The sequence below is a fragment of the Neoarius graeffei genome, chromosome 9 (genome assembly GCF_027579695.1).
Source record: "Neoarius graeffei isolate fNeoGra1 chromosome 9, fNeoGra1.pri, whole genome shotgun sequence".
Lineage (NCBI taxonomy): Eukaryota > Metazoa > Chordata > Actinopteri > Siluriformes > Ariidae > Neoarius > Neoarius graeffei.
Genome location: NC_083577.1, coordinates 75,233,672 through 75,256,498, shown reverse-complemented (window position 1 = coordinate 75,256,498; position 22,827 = coordinate 75,233,672). Strand labels below are relative to the sequence as shown.

At 44.2% G+C, this 22,827-nt stretch overlaps 1 protein-coding gene across 5 annotated transcripts in view; it reads left to right on the top strand.

Moving 5' to 3' along the window:
- Positions 1–22,827, top strand: part of hdac4 (histone deacetylase 4) — a 588,646-nt gene that overhangs the window by 342,143 nt on the left and 223,676 nt on the right. The window contains exon 1 of one of the 5 annotated variants that reach the window (XM_060930287.1): positions 3,039–3,217. The exons of 3 other annotated variants lie outside the window; for them this stretch is intronic. In XM_060930287.1, coding sequence (XP_060786270.1) covers positions 3,214–3,217 — 4 coding nt within the window. In that variant the 5' untranslated portion in view covers positions 3,039–3,213. Of the gene's footprint in view, positions 1–3,038; positions 3,218–12,245; positions 12,379–22,827 lie in introns of those variants that run through there. One more of the 5 variants, XM_060930289.1, reaches the window with a different exon arrangement.

Sequence of the window (22,827 nt, the reverse complement as noted above, 5' to 3'; positions counted from 1 at the left end):
CGCTGGCTATTGATTTGTCGTGCTGGAGTAAATGTGCCATTGATCTGCCGTTTGGTTAAGTGCTGGCTCTAGCACCAATGTCCCCCGTTTCTTCCTTTTCTCCTCCCTCTCTGCCACTCCCAGGAGACAGGACCAAGCCTTCAGCCCTCCTGATTCCCCTTACTGCTCCACTCCCTTCTCCGTATAGAGTGCATGTTCATCCGGCAAGATTTTTAACTTTTAAGATGTTCAACAACGAGGAACGGAGCTTGTTCCCTTCTTAAGTGCGCAAGTCTGAATGTACTGTACAGATTGTGATTACTCGTATGGCTTTTTCACATTTTTGGAGAGAAAGAGAGAATATTGCTTCTCCTGTTCCCACTGGTCCTGATGGCTTCATCCATCTCGAGTCTAATCACCTCATTCCTAATGCTGTTAAAATGTCTTCCCCAACCCCAACTCATTTCATCATGCACATTATTCAAAGGGACAGCCTTAATCACTGTTTCCCTTCCAATTCTGATGTTAGTAGAGTCTCTCTCTCGCTCTCTCTCTCTTTCTCGGAGTGCATTTGAAGTTACCTAGATTTATTAGTTTCATAGTAAGGTGGGCCGTTATTGAAAATGTACACCTCCGTCCCTCATTATTGTACTGTTTATCGTGAGAGTACGCATGCGGGACCGTGCTTTGCTGTAGATGTTTAAATTGACATCTGGCGGTGTTGAGTTTATAGCAGAAGAGCGCAACCTATTTTACAGAATTACGCTGGCAGTAATTTAACCACACAGTATGTTGAGAATGGAGAACATCAATAGGACTGAACTCACTCAGGAGGTTATTACTCAAGCGTTCTTATTTTACAAGTCAGTGAATCGTTAGCAGAATAAGAAGCACTTCTCGCTACTCAATTCAGATTCCTTGTACTCGTTGCCATATATAACATCGCAACCTGGCAAAGACTGATGATAAAGTCAGATACCGTGAAGACACATCTTTGGGTTTCAATATAGGTGACACCCTGTTCTATTTTTGTACGAGAAGAGGAAGAGACATGTTGCTTAAACAAGTCCACAAGTGAATGGCAGGGGCAGAGCAGGAGCTTGTGGGCTTTGTGATGGTAGGAGCAGGATTTATGGGTCTTGCAATGGCAGGAGCAGCAGCATGTGGGCCTTGCGATGGCAGGAACAGAACCTTGTGAGCCTCGCAGGATGAGGAGCTTGTGGGTGTGAAGAAAAACACTAGGTTGTCAGTATCAAGATCTCAGGAGAAGTCGGAGGATCTTGGTGCCGAGCCTCAGGATAGCAGGAGCATAAACTTGTTGGATGCATGGCAGGAGCAGAACATTGTTGGGCTCAGCATGATAGGAGTAGAACGTTGTTGGATTCAGGATGGTCGGAGCAGAAACTTGTGGGCCTCAGGATGGCAAGAGCAGAAACTTGTTGGCCTTAGGTTGGCAGGAACAGAAACTTGCTGGCTTTGGGATAGCGGGAGCAGGACCTTATGGGCCTCAGGATGGCGGGAGCAGGACCTTATTGGCCTCAGGATGGCGGGAGCAGGACCTTATTGGCCTCAGGATGGCGGGGGCAGGACCTTATTGGCCTCAGGATGGCGGGAGCAGGACCTTATTGGCCTCAGGGTGGCGAGAGCAGGACCTTATTGGCCTCAGGGTGGCGGGAGCAGGACCTTATTGGCCTCAGGGTGGTGGGAGCAGGACCTTACTGGCCTCAGGGTGGTGGGAGCAGGACCTTATTGGCCTCAGGGTGGCGGGAGCAGGACCTTATTGGCCTCAGGATGGCGGGAGCAGGACCTTATTGGCTTCAGGGTGGCTGGAGCAGAAACTTGTGGGCCTCAGGATGGCATGAGCAGGAACTTGTGTTCCTTTGGTTGGCAGGAACAGAAACTTATGGGCCTCAGGATGGCGGGAGCAGGACCTTATGGACCTCAGGATGGCAGGAGCAGGACCTTATGGGCCTCAGGATGGCGGGAACAGAAACTTATGGGCCTCAGGATGGCAGGAACAGAAACTTATGGGCCTCAGGATGGTGGAAGCAGGACCTTATGGGCCTCAGGATGGCGGGAACAGAAACTTGTGGGCCTCAGGATGGCGGAAGCAGGACCTTATGGGCCTTAGGTTGGCAGGAACAGAAACTTATGGGCCTCAGGATGGCGGGAGCAGGACCTTATGGGCCTCAGGATGGTAGAAGCAGGACCTTATGGGCCTTAGGTTGGCAGGAACAGAAACTTATGGGCCTCAGGATGGCGGGAGCAGGACCTTATGGGCCTCAGGATGGCGGGAGCAGGACCTTATGGGCCTTAGCTTGGCAGGCACAGAAACTTACTCGCCTCCGAATTGCTGGAGCTTGTGAATCTTGGGATTACAGGAGCAGAAGCTTGGTTGGTCTTTGGGGAAATACGAGCTTGCAAGTCTGATTTCTATTAACGGTCCTAGGATCAGCAGGTTATAGCCTCAAAATATCAAGGTGCTCTGTGGTTCGAGTAACAGTGAAGGAAAAAAAAAAAGGAGAGAAAACTGTAAAGGAAATGAAACTGAAAGGAGCTTCCATATGCATGATTTATTTATTTATTTATTTATTTATTTATTTTTTAAAAGATCATGTGAATGCTTTTCAGGGTGCCAGTGAGCTGTAATCAAGAAGCTGTACCACTGAGAGTTTAGTTTGTTACAGGGGACGTTTAAACAGTGAACTAATAGAAACGTGTGAGAGCAAGCTAAAGACATGATGGTGCTTAATAGGGCATCATTTTACCGACTTTCTTAAATATTTTGTAAAATGCTTCCTATTTTTGGGTGCTGCTCAAAGGCCCTACTGCATTGTGTACACCCATTAGTAATATAAAAAAAAAAAAAGCAAGAGAGAGAAAGACGGTTGAACCTTCTGTGAATCTGGCGTGCGTTCCAGGAAGCCAACAGCGTCGTGCATAAACACTCGGCGTGCTCGCAACGGCTCTCTGATGTCACCAGCTGAGAGAGAGAGAGAGAGAGAGAGAGAGAGAGTGGGAGGAGGAGACCAAGGCAGCTAGAGACAGTGCCTGAGGGAGAGCTAAGCGAGCTCATTGAGAGACGGCGAAGAGAAGACGCGTGAGAGAGAGAGAGAGAGAGAGACTCTGTTGTATTTCGCTTGCTGTGGGCTGCGCGTTTGAGCGTCCTGGTGCACGGCTTTACACTCCTCGGCTTGTAAAACAGCCATTTCTTCACTCGGAACTGAAGAACTAATGGGTAAGAGCTTTTGGCGAACTGCTTTGGATTGTGTGTGTGTGTGTGTGTGTGTTGTATGAATGAGTGAGTGGGTGGACACACTGTAGACACGAACTCCGCGTTTATTGAATGGTGCTGATGTATGTTAAGAGGTGCATGCGGTGTGTTTGTGTGCACAGTGCATCCTTGAACATGCTGCACACACAGCAGACTGACGAGAGCTTTCTGTTCGGTCTCTTTTGAGGAGTGTTGTATCGCGGTGTGTGTGTGAGGGAGAAGTCAGGCTTTGCAGACTATGCACTGCAGTGAGTGCAATGTTGCTGAGGTGTTCTGGTTGACTGGTTCAGTCATGCAGGAGCTCCATCCTTCATTCACTGAGAGAGAGAGATGGATAGATAGATCGAGACGAGGCAAATGAGGCAACGGGCTGCATTTAACATCAAGCAAAAGGACAGAAACAAAACTGAAAACGAGCAGTCGGTCGATGCAGAGAGGGTGCTGATGAGCGTGTGAAGCAGTGAGACTTTGTGAATATGACGAGCGGTGTCACAGTTTCCTTCCAGTAGCGGGGAACATTTCCTGTGCGCGCCAGTGTTTACAGTTCGCATGTTATTTTAGGTCTGTTTACCGCAGGAGCTATGTGGAAGCTCGCTTGAAAGCCTTGATGATGCCGTGAAGAGTGCGTACTCGATCAAAGGATATGCGAGGAAGAAAAGACTTCGCCGGGGCATGCCGCTACAGGAATGTAATCAACGACGAGTGGTGGTTTTCTATAACAGCACACCCTGAAGTGTTTCATTCCTCTTGCACCAGAGCAAATCGCTAACACGAGCTATTTGACATCCAGTTACATTCATGCTCTCATCACAAGTTCCTCTTATCACTTGGAATATAGTAGCGATAAACAGTCAGAGCCTCACCAGCTTCTCTTTTTCCCTCTGTTTTGAAAATGGAACCAAAACAGCCGGTCATGTTACCGTATCCTGATTTTCCCATAACGGGAAAACTTAACGGCGTTACAAAACACTGACACTGGAGACTCCTTGTTGAACTTTTTTTTTTTTTTTTTTTTAATGGAGTGGAGCGTTTGTCAAACAAATCCTTTCGTATGTTGATAAGGTAAAATGAAAACGTGTGATTTGCCTTGCAGCCAGAACTGACCAATCAGATTTGAGAATTCAACAGCACTGTGGTATCAGGCTTAAAAAAAAAAAAACCTCATCATACGCCGATACTTTTACAGCACATGCACGCGCGATGCATGGGCTGAACCGTTCGTTATATTTTAATCATGATTGCATAATTACATTTTTGGCTTTGTCAGAAAGGAATCTGCTGTCATCATGTTAATTATAAGTGAATTAATTAGATCATTTTAAATCGCACTTGGCGCTCATTTACGTTTCAGTGTGTCCGTATGAAGGAATACGGGCTTAATGTTGAGCGTGAATGAAAAAGTTCTCAAAATAAAATAGTTTAGATAAACGAACGATGATTTAATTGTGCGTTAAAAAAAAATTGGAAAAGGAAACAAATTAATTATAAGTCCGGTTATAATTAGCTCGTGTATGTCCTTTAAATATACAAATGTTGCTATGGGAGTGGAATTTCCTCTCTCTCATCTCTTTCTCTCTCTATTTATCTCTCTCTCTATCGCTCTCTATTTCATCTCTCTTTTTTGTTTTTTTATCACTCTTTCATCTCTCTCTCTTGCTACTTCTCTCTGTCTCTCTTTCTGTCTCTCATCTCTTTTTCATCTCTCTTTCTGTCTCTCTCTATCGCTCTCTGTCTCTCTTTCTGTCTCTCTCTATTTCATCTCTTTCATCTCTCTCTTTCTGTCTGTCTCTATCGCTCTCTATTTCATCCCTTTCTCTCTCTCTGTCTCTCTCTCTTTCTGTCTCTTATCGCTCTCTTTTTCATCTCTTTCATCTCTCTCTGTCTCTATCACTCTCTATTCCATCCCTTTCTCTCTCTCTGTCTCTCTTATCTCTCTCTTTTTCATCTCTTTCATCTCTCTCTCTTTATCGCTCTCTGTTCCACCCCTTTCTTTCTCTCTCTCTTTCTGTCTCTCTCTTATCTCTGTCTATTTCATCTCTTTCATCTCTCTCTATCGCTCTATATTTCATCCCTTTCTTTCTGTCTCTCTTTCTGTCTCTCTCGTATCTCTGTCTATTTCATCTCTTTCATCTTTCTCTTTCTGTCTCTATGGCTCTCTATTTCATCCCTTTCTTTCTCTCTCTACTTCTCTATCACTCTCTTTCTCTTGCTCTCTTTCATCTCTCTCTTTCTCTCTTTCTTGCCAGCAGCCTGAAGTGTCCTACCTCAGTGCCATTCACATCTCATTGCACTTTGATCAGTCTCTCTCTCTCTCTCTCTCTCTCTCTCTCTCTCTCTCTCTCTCTGTGTGTGTGTGGGGTTTTTTTTTTTCATGTTTTGCCTAGCAGCAGCAGTTGCGTTCGCTGCTCCCCGAAACCAGCAGTCCAAAAAAATAAATCCTACTTTCATTCAGCGCTGTGGAAAATATTAAGTCTCCTCTTCAGATTTTAATGGGTGAAGTGTTCATCCGTGCCATCTGCTGGCTCCTCCACGCCTCCAGTGACACGCGCACACACACACACACACACACACACACGTGCACAATGTGAGTTATAAATGTCACTTTGCTCATAAATGGGACTTTGACTAAGAGGGAAGAAAGCACGAGTGGGCGTGTGCCTGCACAAGCGCGAGTGTGTGTATTGACAGCTGGGTGATGTCTAGTCTGTGAAGTGGGTGCTGTCAGCGCCGTGTTTGGCGGTGGAAGTAAATCCTGTTTACCCGACATGCAAAACGGAGAGATAAGCGTTCTTCTGCGTTTTACCTCTGGTTCTGAATGCGTGTTTGTCTTTCTGTATCTCTCGGATGACTCTTTATGAATCCCCCGTCCAGAGATTGAAGCTGATTGCGCAGGTTTCCATTCGGCCCTGGCCTCACCTGGCCTCACCCGGCCTCTGTGTAATCTCAGTGCCGTAAACTCTCAGTGAGGTGATCCTGCTGTTGCTCTGGGGCTGCAGTGATACAGGATCTGCTGCTGTGCAGAGCCGCTCGACACTGCAGCCCAGGAAACCCAGACTATAAATAGCCACAGCAGTCAGCATGGCTCATACACTGTATATACCATCGACTAGCGGTCAAAGCTGATCAATATCTGCTATCAGAGTGAGAAAATCAATATTGGCAGGAGATTTAAATGTTGGATTAACCTGATACAGTCTTAATAATACATGCTCGCACCCTACGCTCTCCACATTACAGACTCTAAAAATGTCGTGGAGGGGAAAAAAAACCCAAACCTCAAAGGATAAACAGCACTCGGCTATGCAGAATGAATACGGAGCCATATTTATCGTTTGATTGTCAGCAATCCAGGAATTACCCGAGTTGATCTTTTCAACAATGAAGGGAGCTGTTAATATTTATGCATGCAAGTCGAAATGATTTGTATTGTTAAGCACCAGCATTGGATTAATTACGTGAATCCGATTATTTTAGGACTTTTTCAGGATTAATTCTGCTCCAGTTACCAAGCGACATCTAGCGCAAGGTTTCTTTACACCAGTCCGGCACTTGTGATCCTGGAATGGTTGTTCAGTTTTGTATCGGGTGCGTCCGGTCAGAACCAGGTCCCAATTCAAGGGACGGAAAGAAGTCTGACGACTTGGTAACCGGCAGGAGCTGGTAACCAGTCAGAGGAGAGGAGTGATAGTGAGCAAGCGTTTCAGTACGCCATGGGTGTCATTACTACTTAGACGTACGGTACACTGCAACCCTAGTCTGGTTAACACCAGACCATATCACAAGTGAAATATGGTCTGGAATCCGCCTATTGAATTTCTCGTAGGGGAGGTGTGGTTTACGATTGTCAACGGCCGTTTATTGGACGTTGCGAATGTCTGTCATTTGGCGTATACGTAGCCCATGGCCAATCATGGCAGTTGTACCCGGTGACGTAGTTAGAGCGACGAAGAGGCGAAGAAAGGCTGAAACGCCAAACGCTGTTCTTTTTTTAAAACAAACTTTCGCTCTGAACTATTCAGAACAGTGTCTAAAGCTTGATCGAAAGTTTGGTTCGTATCGCTCGCCGCCATGTTAAATGTGATCCGTAAACAGTCCCAAATAAACTACAAGCTTCCGTTTGTCGAGTAGTACGCGTCACCGTCTTTCCACCCCTCCCCACTCTCTGATTGGCTCCCTAACTCAGGCGAGCCTTTAGACCATAGTTTCCATGCTGTCTTTTCAGATCGGAACGATTGTGCAAAGCAGCATGGGATTTCCCAGGCTACTGCAACCCCACTATAACGGACTCTTTTACAACAAGCTTTGCATGTCCCCCGCCTTTATTGACAGTTGGAGTCTTTTTAAAAAAAAAAAAAAATCGCTGAGCCATGTGCTCATCTCCTCTTCTACCCCCAAGACAAACAATAAGTAATCAAGTCTGCAGTCAAGTTAACAATGTCTTCACACCATAAAACAAAAGGCTTAACTAGCCTCGCTTAGGTGTCAATCACTAAGAGGCTGTCCACACGGCAACGGATTCAGGTGAATCTGATAAAATTGTTTATCGTTTCGGCTTGGCGTCCACACGGCACCGGCGTTTTGGGTGCCCCAAAACGATATTTTTTGAGAACGGGTTCCAGAGTGGAAAAATCTGGCAACGGCGCCGTTGCGAAGTCGTCTGGATGAGTAGAATGGATTTGTTTACGATGACGTCACAACCACATGACTAGAACAAGCAGCACTCTCGCTGTTTTGTATGAACCACTGCATTGCATTCACTTTTGTATACAGCTTTTCTTTTAAATAAACAAGTAACTGAACCATTTCTTGAATTTCTTTTTTTTTATTGGATAAGACTGCTTTTCAAAATGTTCACACACAATATAAAAAGTTATATAAAACTATGCACACTAATAAAACTAATTTGTACACACAGAAGGCACGATTCCCTCGCGTAGTCGTAGCCATCTTCTTCTTGTTGTTGTGTGTTTGTTCCTGTGAGTGCTTCACGCCGGGTAGAAGAAGGGGTTTATGCACATGCGTCCTACTTCTTTTATTGTTCTGGTGTCTCTGATGGGACCGTCTTACAGTGCACGTAGAGGTGTGGCATGTGTATTGCATCGTTTTCAGCAAGCGTTGCGTTGCCATATGTACCTGATATTTTACTGATCCGTTGCCCATGTGGACGCGATATTTTTTTTAATAAAATCTCGTTGCCGTTGTCGTGTGGATGTAGCCTAATAGTTGTTGAGAATGGCAATCAAAAAATCCCTTACAAGGACTGTTTTACGAGCTGAAAGTAGATTTACTCGAGTCTTTTACTCTGTAAGCATCGTTGTCATGGCTACTCATAAATGGAGAGTATCTTGCGTCTGTCGGAAAATGCAGGCGATAGACGGATCTAACTGATGGAAGAGTTTTATTTAAAAATACGCTGGCAAACCGATCTGAATCAGTGGTCAGAAATCAGTCGAGAAATGGGTAACGGTCAAGTGAGGCGGAGACAAAGGGCAAAATACAAAATAGTCAGAAACCAGAATGTCAACACAGTGCTACAAAAGGCTTGGTAATGTGAGACGCAAGGTACAGCGCGGATACTTTACTTTGCAAAGTCTGTGTGTCGTGAGAGTCCTTATAAGCGCACGCTGTGATTGTGCTGTAATCTGGAACAGGTGCATGGTAATCAGTCCTAATGGTGCTGTGCATGTGTACCTGAGTAGCAGTTCGAGGCACGCTGCTGTCTAACGCGTAGTGAGAAAGCAACGAATTTGTCTAAAGAATACTGTATCCCAAAAAATTCAACTTGTAAAGAGCTCAGAGACTTCGTCTATAACCGCAATCAACACGATGATCTGAAAAGAAAGAAAGATGCGGCAAGCAAACGACAAGTGTGACTCGTTTCCTTTACTTCGCAAATACGGAAGTGAATTGGGTGTAAATATAAATTTACAGATACAAATCAAGAGCGTCAGTTAACGTTCATGTCTTCAAACATCAGAATGGGAAAAATTGTGATCTCAAAGCGTGACTTTCTTTCACTGTGGCGTGGGTGTTGGTTTGAGCCAGACGGACTGGTTTGAGTATTTCAGAAACTGCTGATCTCCTGGGGTTTTCACACACAACAGTCTCTTGAGTTTATACATACAGAATGGTGCAAAAAACAAAAAACATTGAGTGAGCGACAGTTCTGTGGGTGGAAACAAACGCATTGTTGATAAGAGAGAGTCAGAGGAAAATGGCCAGGTTGGTTTGAGCTGCCAGGAAGGATATAGTAACTCATATAATCACTCTTTACAACCGTGGTGAGCAGAAAAGCATCTCAGCATGCAACAGCAGAAGAACACACTGGGTTCCAGTCCTGCAGCCAAGAACAGGAATCTTAGAATCAGGAACAAGTTCCTATTAAAGTGGCCAGTGAGTGTCTTATCACACCAGTGTTAAATCAGCAGCGTCTGAGAAGCCGCATGTGAAGTCCAATAGCAGGTTTAATAAACATTAACAAAGTACTTTGACAATCCCTGATTTTTCAAAATGCCTCTGGAGTAATTAGGAATAGATGATTATTGTGTGACAGTAAATCATGGTACAAATTTATGATTTGAATCAATGAAATGAAAAATGAATAATTGTTGTCATAATCATCAGGTTGCGTAATCTTAGCTTTTCCTAGCTACAGCTGCCTTGTTTAGACAGCAGAGGGCACAGTAACGTACAATTGCAGGCGTGAGCGTGACGTCATCATAGGCAGAAGTAACGCAGCTCTAATGCCACGAAAAACACACCAAAAAAAAAAACAGATCTAAAATGGGAAAGAGCTGCTGTGCGATTGACTACAAATAAATTTAGCAAGAAATCGGAGCTCTGTTTTTACAGACTGCAGAAAGCAGAAGGAAAGATGAGAAAAATGGAGGCAACCTTCACAAATCTTCATAAACGTATATTAAGACAAAGCCTGATTGTTATTAATGTTTTTCATTTTAATATAAATAATATTTTATTAAATAGACTATTATATTTTTACTCCAGCCTTTCCAAATGTTTGTAAACTATTATTGGTTATTAAGAAAAGGAAACAGAAATATATATTTAATATAACAAGTTATTAAATAGATAAAGAAAAGGAAAATAAAGGTTGCATTTTTTTTTGGTAATAAAGTTTCCATCCAGTCAGTCCATCCATCTAATCCATCCATCCAGTCAGTCTATCCATCCAGTCAATCCATCCATCCAGTCAGTCTGTCCATCCTAATCAATCTATCCAGTCATTCCATCCAGTCCATCTATCCAGTCAGTCAATCCATCCATCCAGTCAGTCTATCCATCCTAATCCATCCATCCAGTCAGTCTATCCATCCTAATCCATCTATCCAGTCAGTCCATCCAGTCCATCTATCCAGTCAGTCCATCCATCCAGTCAATCCGTCCATCCATCCAGTCAATCCATCCATCCAGTCAGTCTATCCATCCTAATCCATCCATCCAGTCAGTCTATCCATCCTAATCCATCTATCCAGTCAGTCCATCCATCCAGTCAATCCATCTATCCAGTCAGTCTATCCATCCTAATCCATCCATCCAGTCAGTCTATCCATCCTAATCAATCTATCCAGTCAGTCCATCCAATCAATCTATCCAATCAATCCATCCAGTCAGTCCACCAATTCATCCATCCAGTCAGTCCATCCATCTAATCAATCCATCCATCCATCTATCCAGTCAGTCCATCCATCCATCCATCCATCCATCCAATCAATCTATCCAGTCAATCCATCCATCCAGTCAGTCTATCCATCCAGTCAGTCTATCCATCCTAATCAATCTATCCAGTCAGTCCATCCAATCCATCCATCCATCCATCCATCCATCCATCCATCCATCCATCCATCCAATCCATCCATCCATCCATCCATCCAATCAATCCATCCAGTCAGTCCACCAATCCATCCATCCAATCAATCCATCCAATCAATGTTTATCCATCCATCCGTCCAATCAATAAAGCCATCCAGTCAGTCCGTCCATCCATCCATCCATCCATCCATCCATCCATCCATCCATCCATCCATCCATCCATCCATCCATCCATCCATCCATCAATCAGAAGGAAAGTCAAATCGTGAATCAAATTGATTTATGAATTGGGTGAATCATTACATGCATAAAAATCAAAATAGAAAATGACATGAAGAAATGACAGAACCTTAACTTTTATGTGGTTTGAAGGAAGGAGCTAGCAAATGGCAAGCACAGCTTTTCTGTTTACTACGATTGCTCTGTTCGGAAGAGACACAGAATTATTCTATGAGACAGCTGACTTAAAATCAATCGTGAGCGAGTGTGTTTCTGTGTGCATGCATTATAGTTTTATGCCCGTGTTATAAAGCTTAACTATAATTTTTTTCAGCCTTATTGATTTTTCCTTCTATGCCGTCACTGTGTTACCTCAGTTGAACTTGTCAATTGAAGCATGTTGTTTCAGCCTAAACGCTGGCATGAGATACTGTGATTTTTGGGCAGGAAGTGACTGAATCGCGCTACTGAATCATTGCATGGTGTTCAGACACGACACTTAGGCACGCTGGCTCTTCTAGTGTCGACCCATTAGAGCTTCTAATTGCCTGACAGCAGTGCTCTTGGAGTTGGCTTTACATTAGACCTTGTTGACTCTAAACATGCCGTGCTTAATTATATTTGAGCCTTTGTGTACTTAGCTTGGCCCAGTCTATAAACCTGTGTGCATGCAGGTCTGTGTGTGTGTGTGTGCGTAACGGAGAGACACCATGTGCACACTGTTTCTCTGTTTGTTTTGGCTGCCGCACGGTCGAAGTGATTGCTGTGGCTTGTCTCGCTTGGCAGCCTGTGATGCAGCAGAGGACGATTAAGGCTGTGGCTGTATGCACGAGCACATCTATGCGTACAGCGGTGAATCGGAGCGCTCCACGGAGAGACAGCTCCTTCCTGTATTCTAGCGCATCTGCCAGTGCACACGTAGACCACTGCCAGCAGCCGTGGGGTTTGCAGCGATTACCGCGGCTTCGGGGCTCCTTGTGGATTCGTTCCAGAGTTTGGAGTAAACCTGGCCTTCATTGATCACTGGACTGAACTGCGCCGAGTTAATGGAATGCATTTGGAAGGCATGCAGTCAGGTGAACGACCGGCGAGAGACATGGAGGAGCTTTTAACCAGCACTCTGTGCTAGCAATTTCAGCAATGTTTTTTTTTTTTTTTTTTTAAATTATGTCGGCTATTTTCCGGTATTTTATCGAAGACATGGTTAGATAGATGTGCTGTTGGAAAGCTTGCGTAGAGATGAATAACAGTGCTATTGTTTGATGTGGAGTTACGTAAGACGGCTAAAAGCGAAATGTGCTTTAAAAAAAAAAAAGTCATCGCCATGACATCTGCTTCGAAAGAGGAGTTTTCTCTAAAGCAGGCCAACTTCTCTCGGGGCTATGATGAGTATAAATGTGTAACATATGTGAGTATAGAAAATGGAATGATCTCTTGCGCGCACACACACACACACACACACACCAGTTGTCTCCTCGTCCCAAGAACATGCCTTCTTCCCCACCCAGGCAGCGCCATGACCTGTTTTGTTTCTGCGTCATTTTTAGCCCTGGTGCCTGAAGGCGCTGACGGCCGATGATGCCAGGTCTGGCTGCAGCTCCGTGGAATAACTGAATGTTCCCATGCTCCTGCTGTTACAGTGCAGCTGGGGCTAAAAGGAGGCTTTTGAGCAGCACTGCCTGCCTGACGTAAGAAGACAGGCACGCTGGCTTTGCACGGTAAGACCGTGTGTGTTCCTGCAGCAGAGTCCAGCCAGCTGTTTACACACACCGCTGTGCCACAGCAACTCTGCTGAGGTCATTCTGACCTCATCGCGGAGCTTTCAGCCAGCACGGGTTCTTTATTTAACCGTTTCAAAGGACGCAGAGGGCACAGGGGTTGTTTAGGAGTCTGGCATACTGAGGGAAACGTGCACCCGCTGGTTCCCAAGACTCGTGTTTTCTCAGGAGCAGAGCCCTGCGAAACCACATGACCCCTTTCTTGCTGTCGTTCTGAGTCTCCCATGCTTACATGTACACTGTCGTGCAGTATTAAGAGATGGACGGATCTCAAATTTTGTCAATATCGCTGCATGGTATTTTACTGTAGTAAATGCAGTATTGCGTAAGGAATAGTCTTGTATAACTAGACGCGGTTTACGTCTGTCTGGCTGTCCATCCATATCTCCGTATTTCCATCCATCCGAAAGACCCTTTTTCTCAGCACTTGGTACCAAACTTCAGCTTGGGGTTCTGTACCGTGTTTACCGTTTTCAGGTCTGTCACACATCAACTTCCTGTTTACCGACTGAATATATTTACGAAACATATAGCATGGGTTTAGGAAATTTTCATCACACTTTTCTCAGCAACTACAAATCACAACCGCTTGATATTTGGTATCGAGCTTCAGCTTGGGGTTCTGTACCGTGTATACCGGTTTCTTTTTTTCTTTTTCTTTTATTGAGGTTTGCCACAATAAATACATAAATCGCAAAAGTGGCAGGAGAAGAATACAGGGCAAAGCCCCAGTTAACATTCAACCCCTTAACAAAATACAAAACATATTTAGATGATTAAAAACAATAAATATAAAAAATAATTATCAATTGACTAAGTAACAAAATAACCAAGTTAAATAAATATAGGTCATGGTGCCCGGTATGAGTACAATCTTGAATTATAATGGCTACGAAGTAGTTTTTTGAACTCAGGAACTGACGTAGACTGCTTTATATAACTAGGGAGACTGTTCCATAATTTTATAGTTCGAGGAAAATATGAGTTAGTGAAATAATCTTGCTTATGCGACATAAGAGGACAAAAGTTGTTAAAATCATAGTTACGAGTTCTATAATGGCTGGTTGCAGGCGACAAAAAATTGACAAAATTTGCTGTTATTATCCCAACCTTGAATTCGAATAGGAGGACTAAGTCATGTATCTCCCTACGGAATTCTAGAGGGAGTAAATTTAGCTTACACAGCATGTCATTGTATGTTAACTCTACGGCCGGATAGATTAGAATAAACTTTGTGGCGCGACGCTGGATGTTTTCCAACAGCTTTCGATGTTTAACTGTATAAGGGGACCACAAAGGTGATGCATATTCTAATATTGGCCTAACTAAAGTCGTATACAGTAACTGCCTAGTTGATACATCGTAAATATCACGCCCACAAATGCGCCTCACAAGACCTAACACTTTGTTTCCCTTAGCACAAAATTCCTCAATATGGGTAGCCCACGTGAGCTTATTAGAAACAACCATCCCGAGATCGAAAGTTTCAGAGGCTGTTTCCAGTAGCTTCCCAGCTAGTTGATAATTATTTGGAGTCCCTTTACGTGATCTCAGCTTTGACATGTGCAAAACCTTGCATTTAGAGATGTTAAACTGCATGCCATAATCCATACTCCAGTCATGGAGACAGTTCAAGTCGCTCTGCAAAGAGATGCCGGAACTTGCAGATTCGATAGGGCAATAAAGCTTGCTATCATCTGCAAAGAGGGTGAGGCTCGACCCGTACTCAAGATACCTTGGCATATCGTTAACATGTATCAAAAACCGTAATGGACCCAAGATGGATCCCTGAGGGACTCCAGAAGTGACGGGCAACCACTCCGAAAATGTGCCGTCAAGAACAACCCGTTGATGCCTGTCCGTCAAGTAGCTTTCAAACCACTTTAAAAGCGACCCAGAGACACCATAACAACTAAGCTTGGACAACAGGAGATAATGAGGGACTTTATCAAATGCCTTGGATAAGTCTAGATGTAAGCCATCAACCTCCTGTCCGCCAGCTAGTAAGTCTAAGATGTGATGATAGACTTCAAGAAGCTGAGTTACAGTAGATCTACCTCGCAAGAAACCATGCTGCAGGTGATAAAGAAATGGTATAAAATATGGATAACAATGTCCAAAGACACAGCGTTCAAAGACTTTTGAAATAATACAGAGTAGAGATATTGGTCTATAATTCTCTGCCAAGGTGGGGTCTCCCTTTTTAAAAACAGGTGAGACATTCGCACGCTTCCATGCCGAGGGAACAGAACCCAAAGACAAGGACATTTTCAGGTCTGTCCTACATCGACTTCCTGTTGACCGACTGAATGTACGAAACATATAGCGTGGATTTTGACGCTATTTCAAGAAGCAAAATGCTATTTCAAAATGTCAGTTTACCAGGATGCTGTTTGAAATCCCTGTGGAGAGACACGGCTCTTTACTTACTTGTTTCAGGGTTCATTATTTGTCGAAGTCAACATTCATGATAAGTGTCCTGTTCCTTCGATTGCTGGGGGGATACGGAAGTCAGCAGTAGCTCATAGTTGATCTTTGTTTTTGCTTTTTTGTTTTTTTTGAAAGCAGCTAACATGACATCGACTGTAACTATAAACCAATAAAAAGTACTGTGTCTCAGTCTTTAAGGAGTGAATTGTAATCACTGGCAAAATGCTGGCTTATTAGAGGAATAAAAATATTCCAGGATGTGTTTCTTGGAGAACAGTCATCTTCAGGGTACAACCAGTAACTCCACTTCACGTCATCATTCCTGTCATCGGTGATTAGTTCCCTCCAACAGCACACCCTCAAGTGTTTTGTTCCTTACAACCGCAGCTCAGAAAAAGTTAGGACAGTATGGAAAATAGAAATAAAGAAAGCAGTGGTTTCTAGATTTATTTTGACTTGTATTTCATTGCAGCCGGAATGATATTGCAGACTGGTCAACTTTTTCATTTATTTTAATAGACATCCGTTCCTGCTTTTCAGGCCTGCGACACCTCATCTCACCTCATTACCTCTAGCCGCTTTATCCTGTCCTACAGGGTCGCAGGCAAGCTGGAGCCTATCCCAGCTGACTACGGGCGAAAGGCGGGGTACACCCTGGACAAGTCGCCAGGTCATCACAGGGCTGACACATAGACACAGACAACCATTCACACTCACATTCACACCTACGCTCAATTTAGAGTCACCAGTTAACCTAACCTGCATGTCTTTGGACTGTGGGGGAAACTGGAGCACCCGGAGGAAACCCACGCGGACACGGGGAGAACATGCAAACTCCGCACAGAAAGGCCCTCGCCGGCCACGGGGCTCGAACCCGGACCTTCTTGCTTTGAGGCGACAGCGCTAACCACTACACCACCGTGCTGCCCAGCCTGCAACACATTCCAAGAAAAGTTAGGATGAGGGCAATTTAGGGCTCGTAATGAGGTAAAACTGTTAAAGAATGATGTGATGTCAACAGGTGATTGTAATCATGATTTGGGACAAAATCAGTATCCAGGAAAGGCCTAGTCTTTGAGGAGTAAAGGTGGGTTGAGGATCTCCGGTCAATGCATCAGAAATGATTCGAAAGCAATGTTCCTCAAAGAAAGAGGCGAAGGGATTTGGATATTTCACCCTCTGTGGTGCTTAGTAATTATTAAACGTTTCAAGGAATCCGGAGGAATTACGGTGCGTAAATGGCAAGGGCTCAAGCCTAATCTGAACACCCATGATCTCATCCCTCAGACGGCACTGCGTCCAGAACCATCACTCGTCTATAGCTGATAAAACCACACGGGCTAAGGATTACTTTGGCAAACCTTTATCAGGCTGCAATGCAGGGTTACATCCACAAATACCAGTTAAAACTTTACTGTGCGAAAAGGAAGCCTGATGTTAACTGTGTCCAGAAGCACTGTTGACTTCTCTGGGCTGGGAGGCATCTGGGATGGACCATCACCTCGTGGAAATGCGAATTGTGGTCAGACGAATCAGTATTCCAGGTCTTTTTTGTAAGAAATGGACGCCATGTGCTCTGAACCAAAAGCCAAACAGACTATCCAGACTCTTACCAGGAACAAATCCAAAAGCCAGGGTCTGTCATGGTATGGCGTTGTATCAGTGCCCTTGGCAAAAGTAACTGACACTTCTGTGATGGCAGCATTAATACAGAAAAGTACACTGAGATTTTGGAGCAACGTACTGCATGCTGCCTTCAAGGCGACATCTTTTCCAGGGAGATTTCAACAAGGCAATGCAAAACCACGTTCTGCACACATTACAAAGGCGTGGCTGTGGAAGGAGAGGGTGTGTCCACTCTGTCCCTAATAGAGAATGTGTGGAGAATTTTGAAATGGAAAATAAGACAATGACGACCCTGTACTGTTGCACAACTTAAGACCTGTTTGCAGGAAGAATGGGACAAAAGAGCACCTGAAACACTTGCGCTACGTTCACACTGCAAGGCTTAATGCTCAATTCCGATTTTTTTGTGAAATCCGATTTTTTTGTGAGGTCGTTCACATTAACAAATATATGCGACTTGTATGTGATCCTCAGTATGAACGAAAAGCGACCTAAAAGTGTTCCGCATGCGCATTGCAGGATACGACGACGTCACACGCAGTGAGCATGGCCAGTGTTTACGGAAGTAAAACCGCCCGGTTGCGGTATGACCCATCCAATCTAGCTTGAATAGCTGCATCCCCCCAAATGGAAATCAGCTCCCTAACCTCTGCGTCCTTCCATTGAGAAGATTCAGAACCTTCACAGCCCGAAGCGTCCCTCGCATTGATGTCATGCGCAGATACGTTTTTTGAACTGGGGGGGACAAAAAACTGGGGGGGACAAAGCTGCCAGCAAACCAACCCCGATATGCCTGTCAAACTTGTTGTGGGTTACCATAGCAACCAAGCTCGAGCTCTCAACCTGTGCAGTCTGCGCAGCTCAACCAACCGAATATCAGTCTTTGTTTTGTTTGTGAGTTGTTGCAACTATGTATATACTGCTGTGCACCTCAATAAACCGAATGGTAATTAGTCTTTTGATTTTTCTGTGAGGTTTGCCTTATGCAAAGAAAGACAGCATAGACGTTTTTTCCTCCCTATAAGTGGGGGGGACCGAACGAAGTGAATTTAAATCTGGGTGGGACGAATCCCACCCATCCCACCCTCTATCTGCGCCCGTGATTATGCGCCATGTTGTTGTAACTTTTTTTGAGAGACCCGCCGCCTACTTCAGCGCAGAATAGTGACGTTTGTGGCTTGTTGATGACGTGTAAGTCGGATGAACCTGGTGGTTCAGACTGAAGTCGCATATGAAAAGATCGGATAGGAATCGGAATTAGGACCACATATCCAAACGGCCTGGGTCGGATTTGAAAAAATCGGATCTGTGTCGTTCATATTGTCAATAAAAGATCGGATACAGGTCACATATGGGCGAAAAGATCGGATTTGAGTCACTTCAGCCTGCAGTGTGAACGTAGCCTTGGTGTCTTGAGTCTGGAAACATCGTTGAAGTGTTGTGAGAAGGAACGGCTACGTTATAAAGTGGTAAATGCTTTACTGTCCCAACTTTTTTTCTTTTTTTTTTTAAATGTATGTTGCAAGCATCCAAATAGAAATGTTTGTTTTGAAAAAAAAAAAATTCATGACGTGAAACATGAAATAATTATCATTTTCAGTTTTAGTTTGGGTTTCAACACAACGTCTCAACTTTATTCTCATTTGGGGTGGTATGATCCTACGTGAGCTGCGTACGAGTTAGCTGAAGAGGTCATCCATTGTTAGTCGATGTTGGATCAGAGATGTAAAATTGAATCCAATACTGATCTATTTTACTATGCATGCTGTGTGTGTGTGTGTGTGTATACTAGTGCATCTCAAAAAATTAGAATATTGTGAAAAAGTTCAATATTTTCCATCAGTTATTTAAGAAAGTGAAAATGTTATATATTATAGACTCATTACACATAAACTAAAATGTTTCAAGCATTTTTCTATTTTAATTTTAATCAGTATGGCATACAGTACAAAAACATAAAAATCTCAAAATATTAGAATATTTCATTTCGAGCTTGAGTAAAACAGTATGAACACAGTGTATCTCTCGGTCGAGTTCAGTACACACAACCACAATCATGGGGAAGACTGCTGACTTGACTGTTGTCCAGAAGATGATCACTGATGCCCTCCACAAGTACCCCTTTTCCACCAAATCAGTTCCAGGGCTGGTTCGGGGCCAGTGCTGGTGCTGGTTCACAACTCGTTCAACTTGCGAGCCAGCTGAGAACCAGTTTGCTTTTCCATCGCTCGCGGTGCTAAGAGAAGCCACGTCATTACGTCACTGTATACGTCAGTTATGTCGCTGTATATGTCAGTTACGTTGCTACGTTTGCATAAACCTTGGCGCGAATATTGAAGCAAAAACAACACGGAAGAACCAGCAACAACAACAATAATAATGGATGACTTCGCGTTTGTATAGCTGCTGCTTCTTGTCGCTTAAAAATTGCGATCTTTCGCGGTCTTGTTATTGTTGTTGGTCTTAACAACTTCGCCCCCCCGCTGACGTAAGCGGTTCTTTCCTCTGGCCAAGCAGAGAGTTGGTGCTAGCCTGGAACTGTTTTTTCTGGCCCCAGAGCCAGTTCTTTGTCAGTGGAAACAGAAAACCCGGTTCCAAACTAAGCACTGGCCCCGAACCAGCCCTGGAACTGCTTTGGTGGAAAAGGGGCAAAGGAGGGTAAGCCACAAAAGGTCATTGCTGAAAAGGGTGGCTGGAAAAGGTGCACAAGCAACAGGGATGGCCGCAGTCTTGAGAGGATGGTCAAGAAAAGTTGATTCAAGAACTTAGGAGAGCTTCACAAGGAGTGGACTGAGGCTGGTGTCAGTGTATCAAGATCCATCACGAACAGACATCTTCAAGAAAGGGGATACAACTTTCGCATTCCTAATATCAAGCTACTCCTGAGCCAGAGACAATGTCAGAAGTGTCTTATCTGGGCTAAGGAGAGAAAGAAATGGACTGTTGCTCAGTGGTCCAAAGTCCTCTTTTCAGATGAAAGTACATTTTGCATTTAATTTGGAAATCACGGTTCTAGAGTCTGGAGGAAGAGTGGAGAGGCACAGAATCCAAGGTGTTTGAAGCCCAGTGTGAAGTTTCCACAGTCTGTGATGATTTGGGGTGCCATGTCATCTGCTGGTGTTGGTCCACTGTATTTTATCAAGTCCAGAGTCAACACAGCCATCTACCAGAAGATTTTACAGCACTTCATGCTTCCATCTGCTGACGAGCTTTTTGGAGATGCTGATTTCCTTTTCCAGCAGGACTTAGCACCTACCCACAGTGCCAAAACTACTACCAAATGGTTTGCTGACCATGATATTACTGTGTTTGATTGGCCAGCCAACTTGCCTGACCTGAACCCCATAGAGAATCTATGGGGTATTGTCAAGAGGAAGATGAGAAACACCCGCCCCAAAAATACAGATACACTGAAGGCCACTATCAAAGCAACCTGGGCTTCAATAACACCTCAGCAGTGCCACAGACTGATCACCTCCATGCCACACCGCATTGATACAGTAATTCATGGTAAAGGAGCCCCAACCAAGTATCGAGTGTATAAATGAATATACTTTTCAGAAGTTGGACATTTCTGTATTGTAAATCCTTTTTTTGATTGATCTTAGGGAATATTCTAATAATTTGAGATACTGGATTTCTGATTTTCATGAGCTATAAGCCATAATCATCAAAATTAAAACAAAAAAGGCTTTAAATATTTCACTTTACATGTAATGAATATAGAATATATGAAAGTTTACCTTTTTGAATTAAATTATGAAAAAAAGGAACTTTTTCATGGTATTCTAATTTTTTGAGATGCACTAGTATACATATACACACACACACACACACATGCGCGCGCACACACATATACACACACAGTGTATATGTGTATGTATGTGTGTATGTGAATGTGTGTATATGTGTATATATATATATATATATATATATATATATATATATATATATACACACACATATATATACACACACATACACACACACATATATATATATATATATATATATATATATATATATATATATATATATATATATGTGTGTGTGTGTGTGTGTGTGTGTATATATGTATGTCTGTCTCCCCTGCCCCTCTGTCTCATGTGTCGCTGCTCATCTCTCTCTCTCGTGTGTCCGTCTCTTGCTCTCTCTCTCGTGTGTCTCTTGCTCGCTTGCTTGTCTCTCTCGTGTGTCTGTCTCTTGCTCTCTCTCTCGTGTGTCTCTTGCTCGCTTGCTTGTCTCTCTCGTGTGTCCGTCTCTTGCTCTCTCTCTCGTGTGTCTCTTGCTCGCTTGCTTGTCTCTCTCGTGTGTCTGTCTCTTGCTCTCTCTCTCGTGTGTCTCTTGCTTGCTTGCTTGTCTCTCTCGTGTGTCCGTCTCTTGCTCTCTCTCTCGTGTGTCTCTTGCTCGCTTGCTTGTCTCTCTCGTGTGTCCGTCTCTTGCTCTCTCTCTCGTGTGTCTCTTGCTTGCTTGCTTGTCTCTCTCGTGTCTGTCTCTTGCTCTCTCTCTCGTGTGTCTCTTGCTCGCTTGCTTGTCTCTCTCGTGTGTCCGTCTCTTGCTCTCTCTCTCGTGTGTCTCTTGCTTGCTTGCTTGTCTCTCTCTCGTCTTTCTCTATCTCTTGTCTTGCTCATCTCTCTTTTGTATGCGTCTCTCTCTCGTGCGTGTCTCTCGTGTCTCGCTCGCTCATCTCTCTTGTGTGTCTCTCGCTCTCGTGTGTGTGTCTCTCTCTCTCTCTCTCTCTCTCTCTCTCTCTCTGTCTCTCTCATGTGTGTCTGTCTCTCTCTGGCTCATCTCTCGTGTGTGTGTGTGTCTGTCTCTCTCTCTCTCTCTCTCTCTCTCTCTCTCTCTCTCTGGCTTGTCTCTCGTGTGTGTATGTGTCTCTCTCTCTCTCTGGCTCGTCTCTCTCGTGTGTCTCTTTGGATTACAAAGTGAGGAGTGTTCACAGTGTAGAAATGTTGGTATCGATAAGTACAGTGTGTGTGGATGCAGCAAGGTCTTTGGGGAAACATAAAAACAAGTCCGTGTTTATGAGTTAGAAGGTTCACTGAAGGCTATTTTTAGTTCCATCTCTTTGTTGGGGCTAAACTCGTAGTCATGTGTGCGCTCTCTTTCTCTTGTTTTCCGTTGGAGGAGTCTGTGTGCTAGCTTTGTGTAGACGTTTCTACATGCAGAGGCCCGTAATGACGCACATCGAGCCTGCAGTCTCGTCTCGCTGTTCACTGGCGTGTCTGTGTGCGTATCATGACAAGGCCATTGTTTGTGCTGGAGAACAGACATGTCTCTGTCATCCTGAGCATGACTCGAGAAGAAACGGAGCTTTGCTAACGTCACAGTCACACAGCTCTGCTGACTGTCCAAGCCTGCTCGGGGGTCACTGGGTCACGGAGCCATGCCGGTCGTGGTCATGTCAGACATGTGGAAGAGCACAGGAAGTCTCGTACCAGCGAGCAGCACTGACAGCTGTGCAGAGAGCAAAATCTGACAGGTGATGGAGAGAAACCAGATTGAGCAGATCTTTGTCAGCTGATCACGTGATTCGTAGTGTGTCCTGAGGAACCGACACCTTGTCCGAACTGTGATGGATCACTGACCCACCAGGTGCTTTCTGTCTCCTGCGCTCATTATGCGTCACTCCTCCATGGTACATGCCGTGACTCGGACATGCACAGCACTGTTGAATCAATCTTTCAG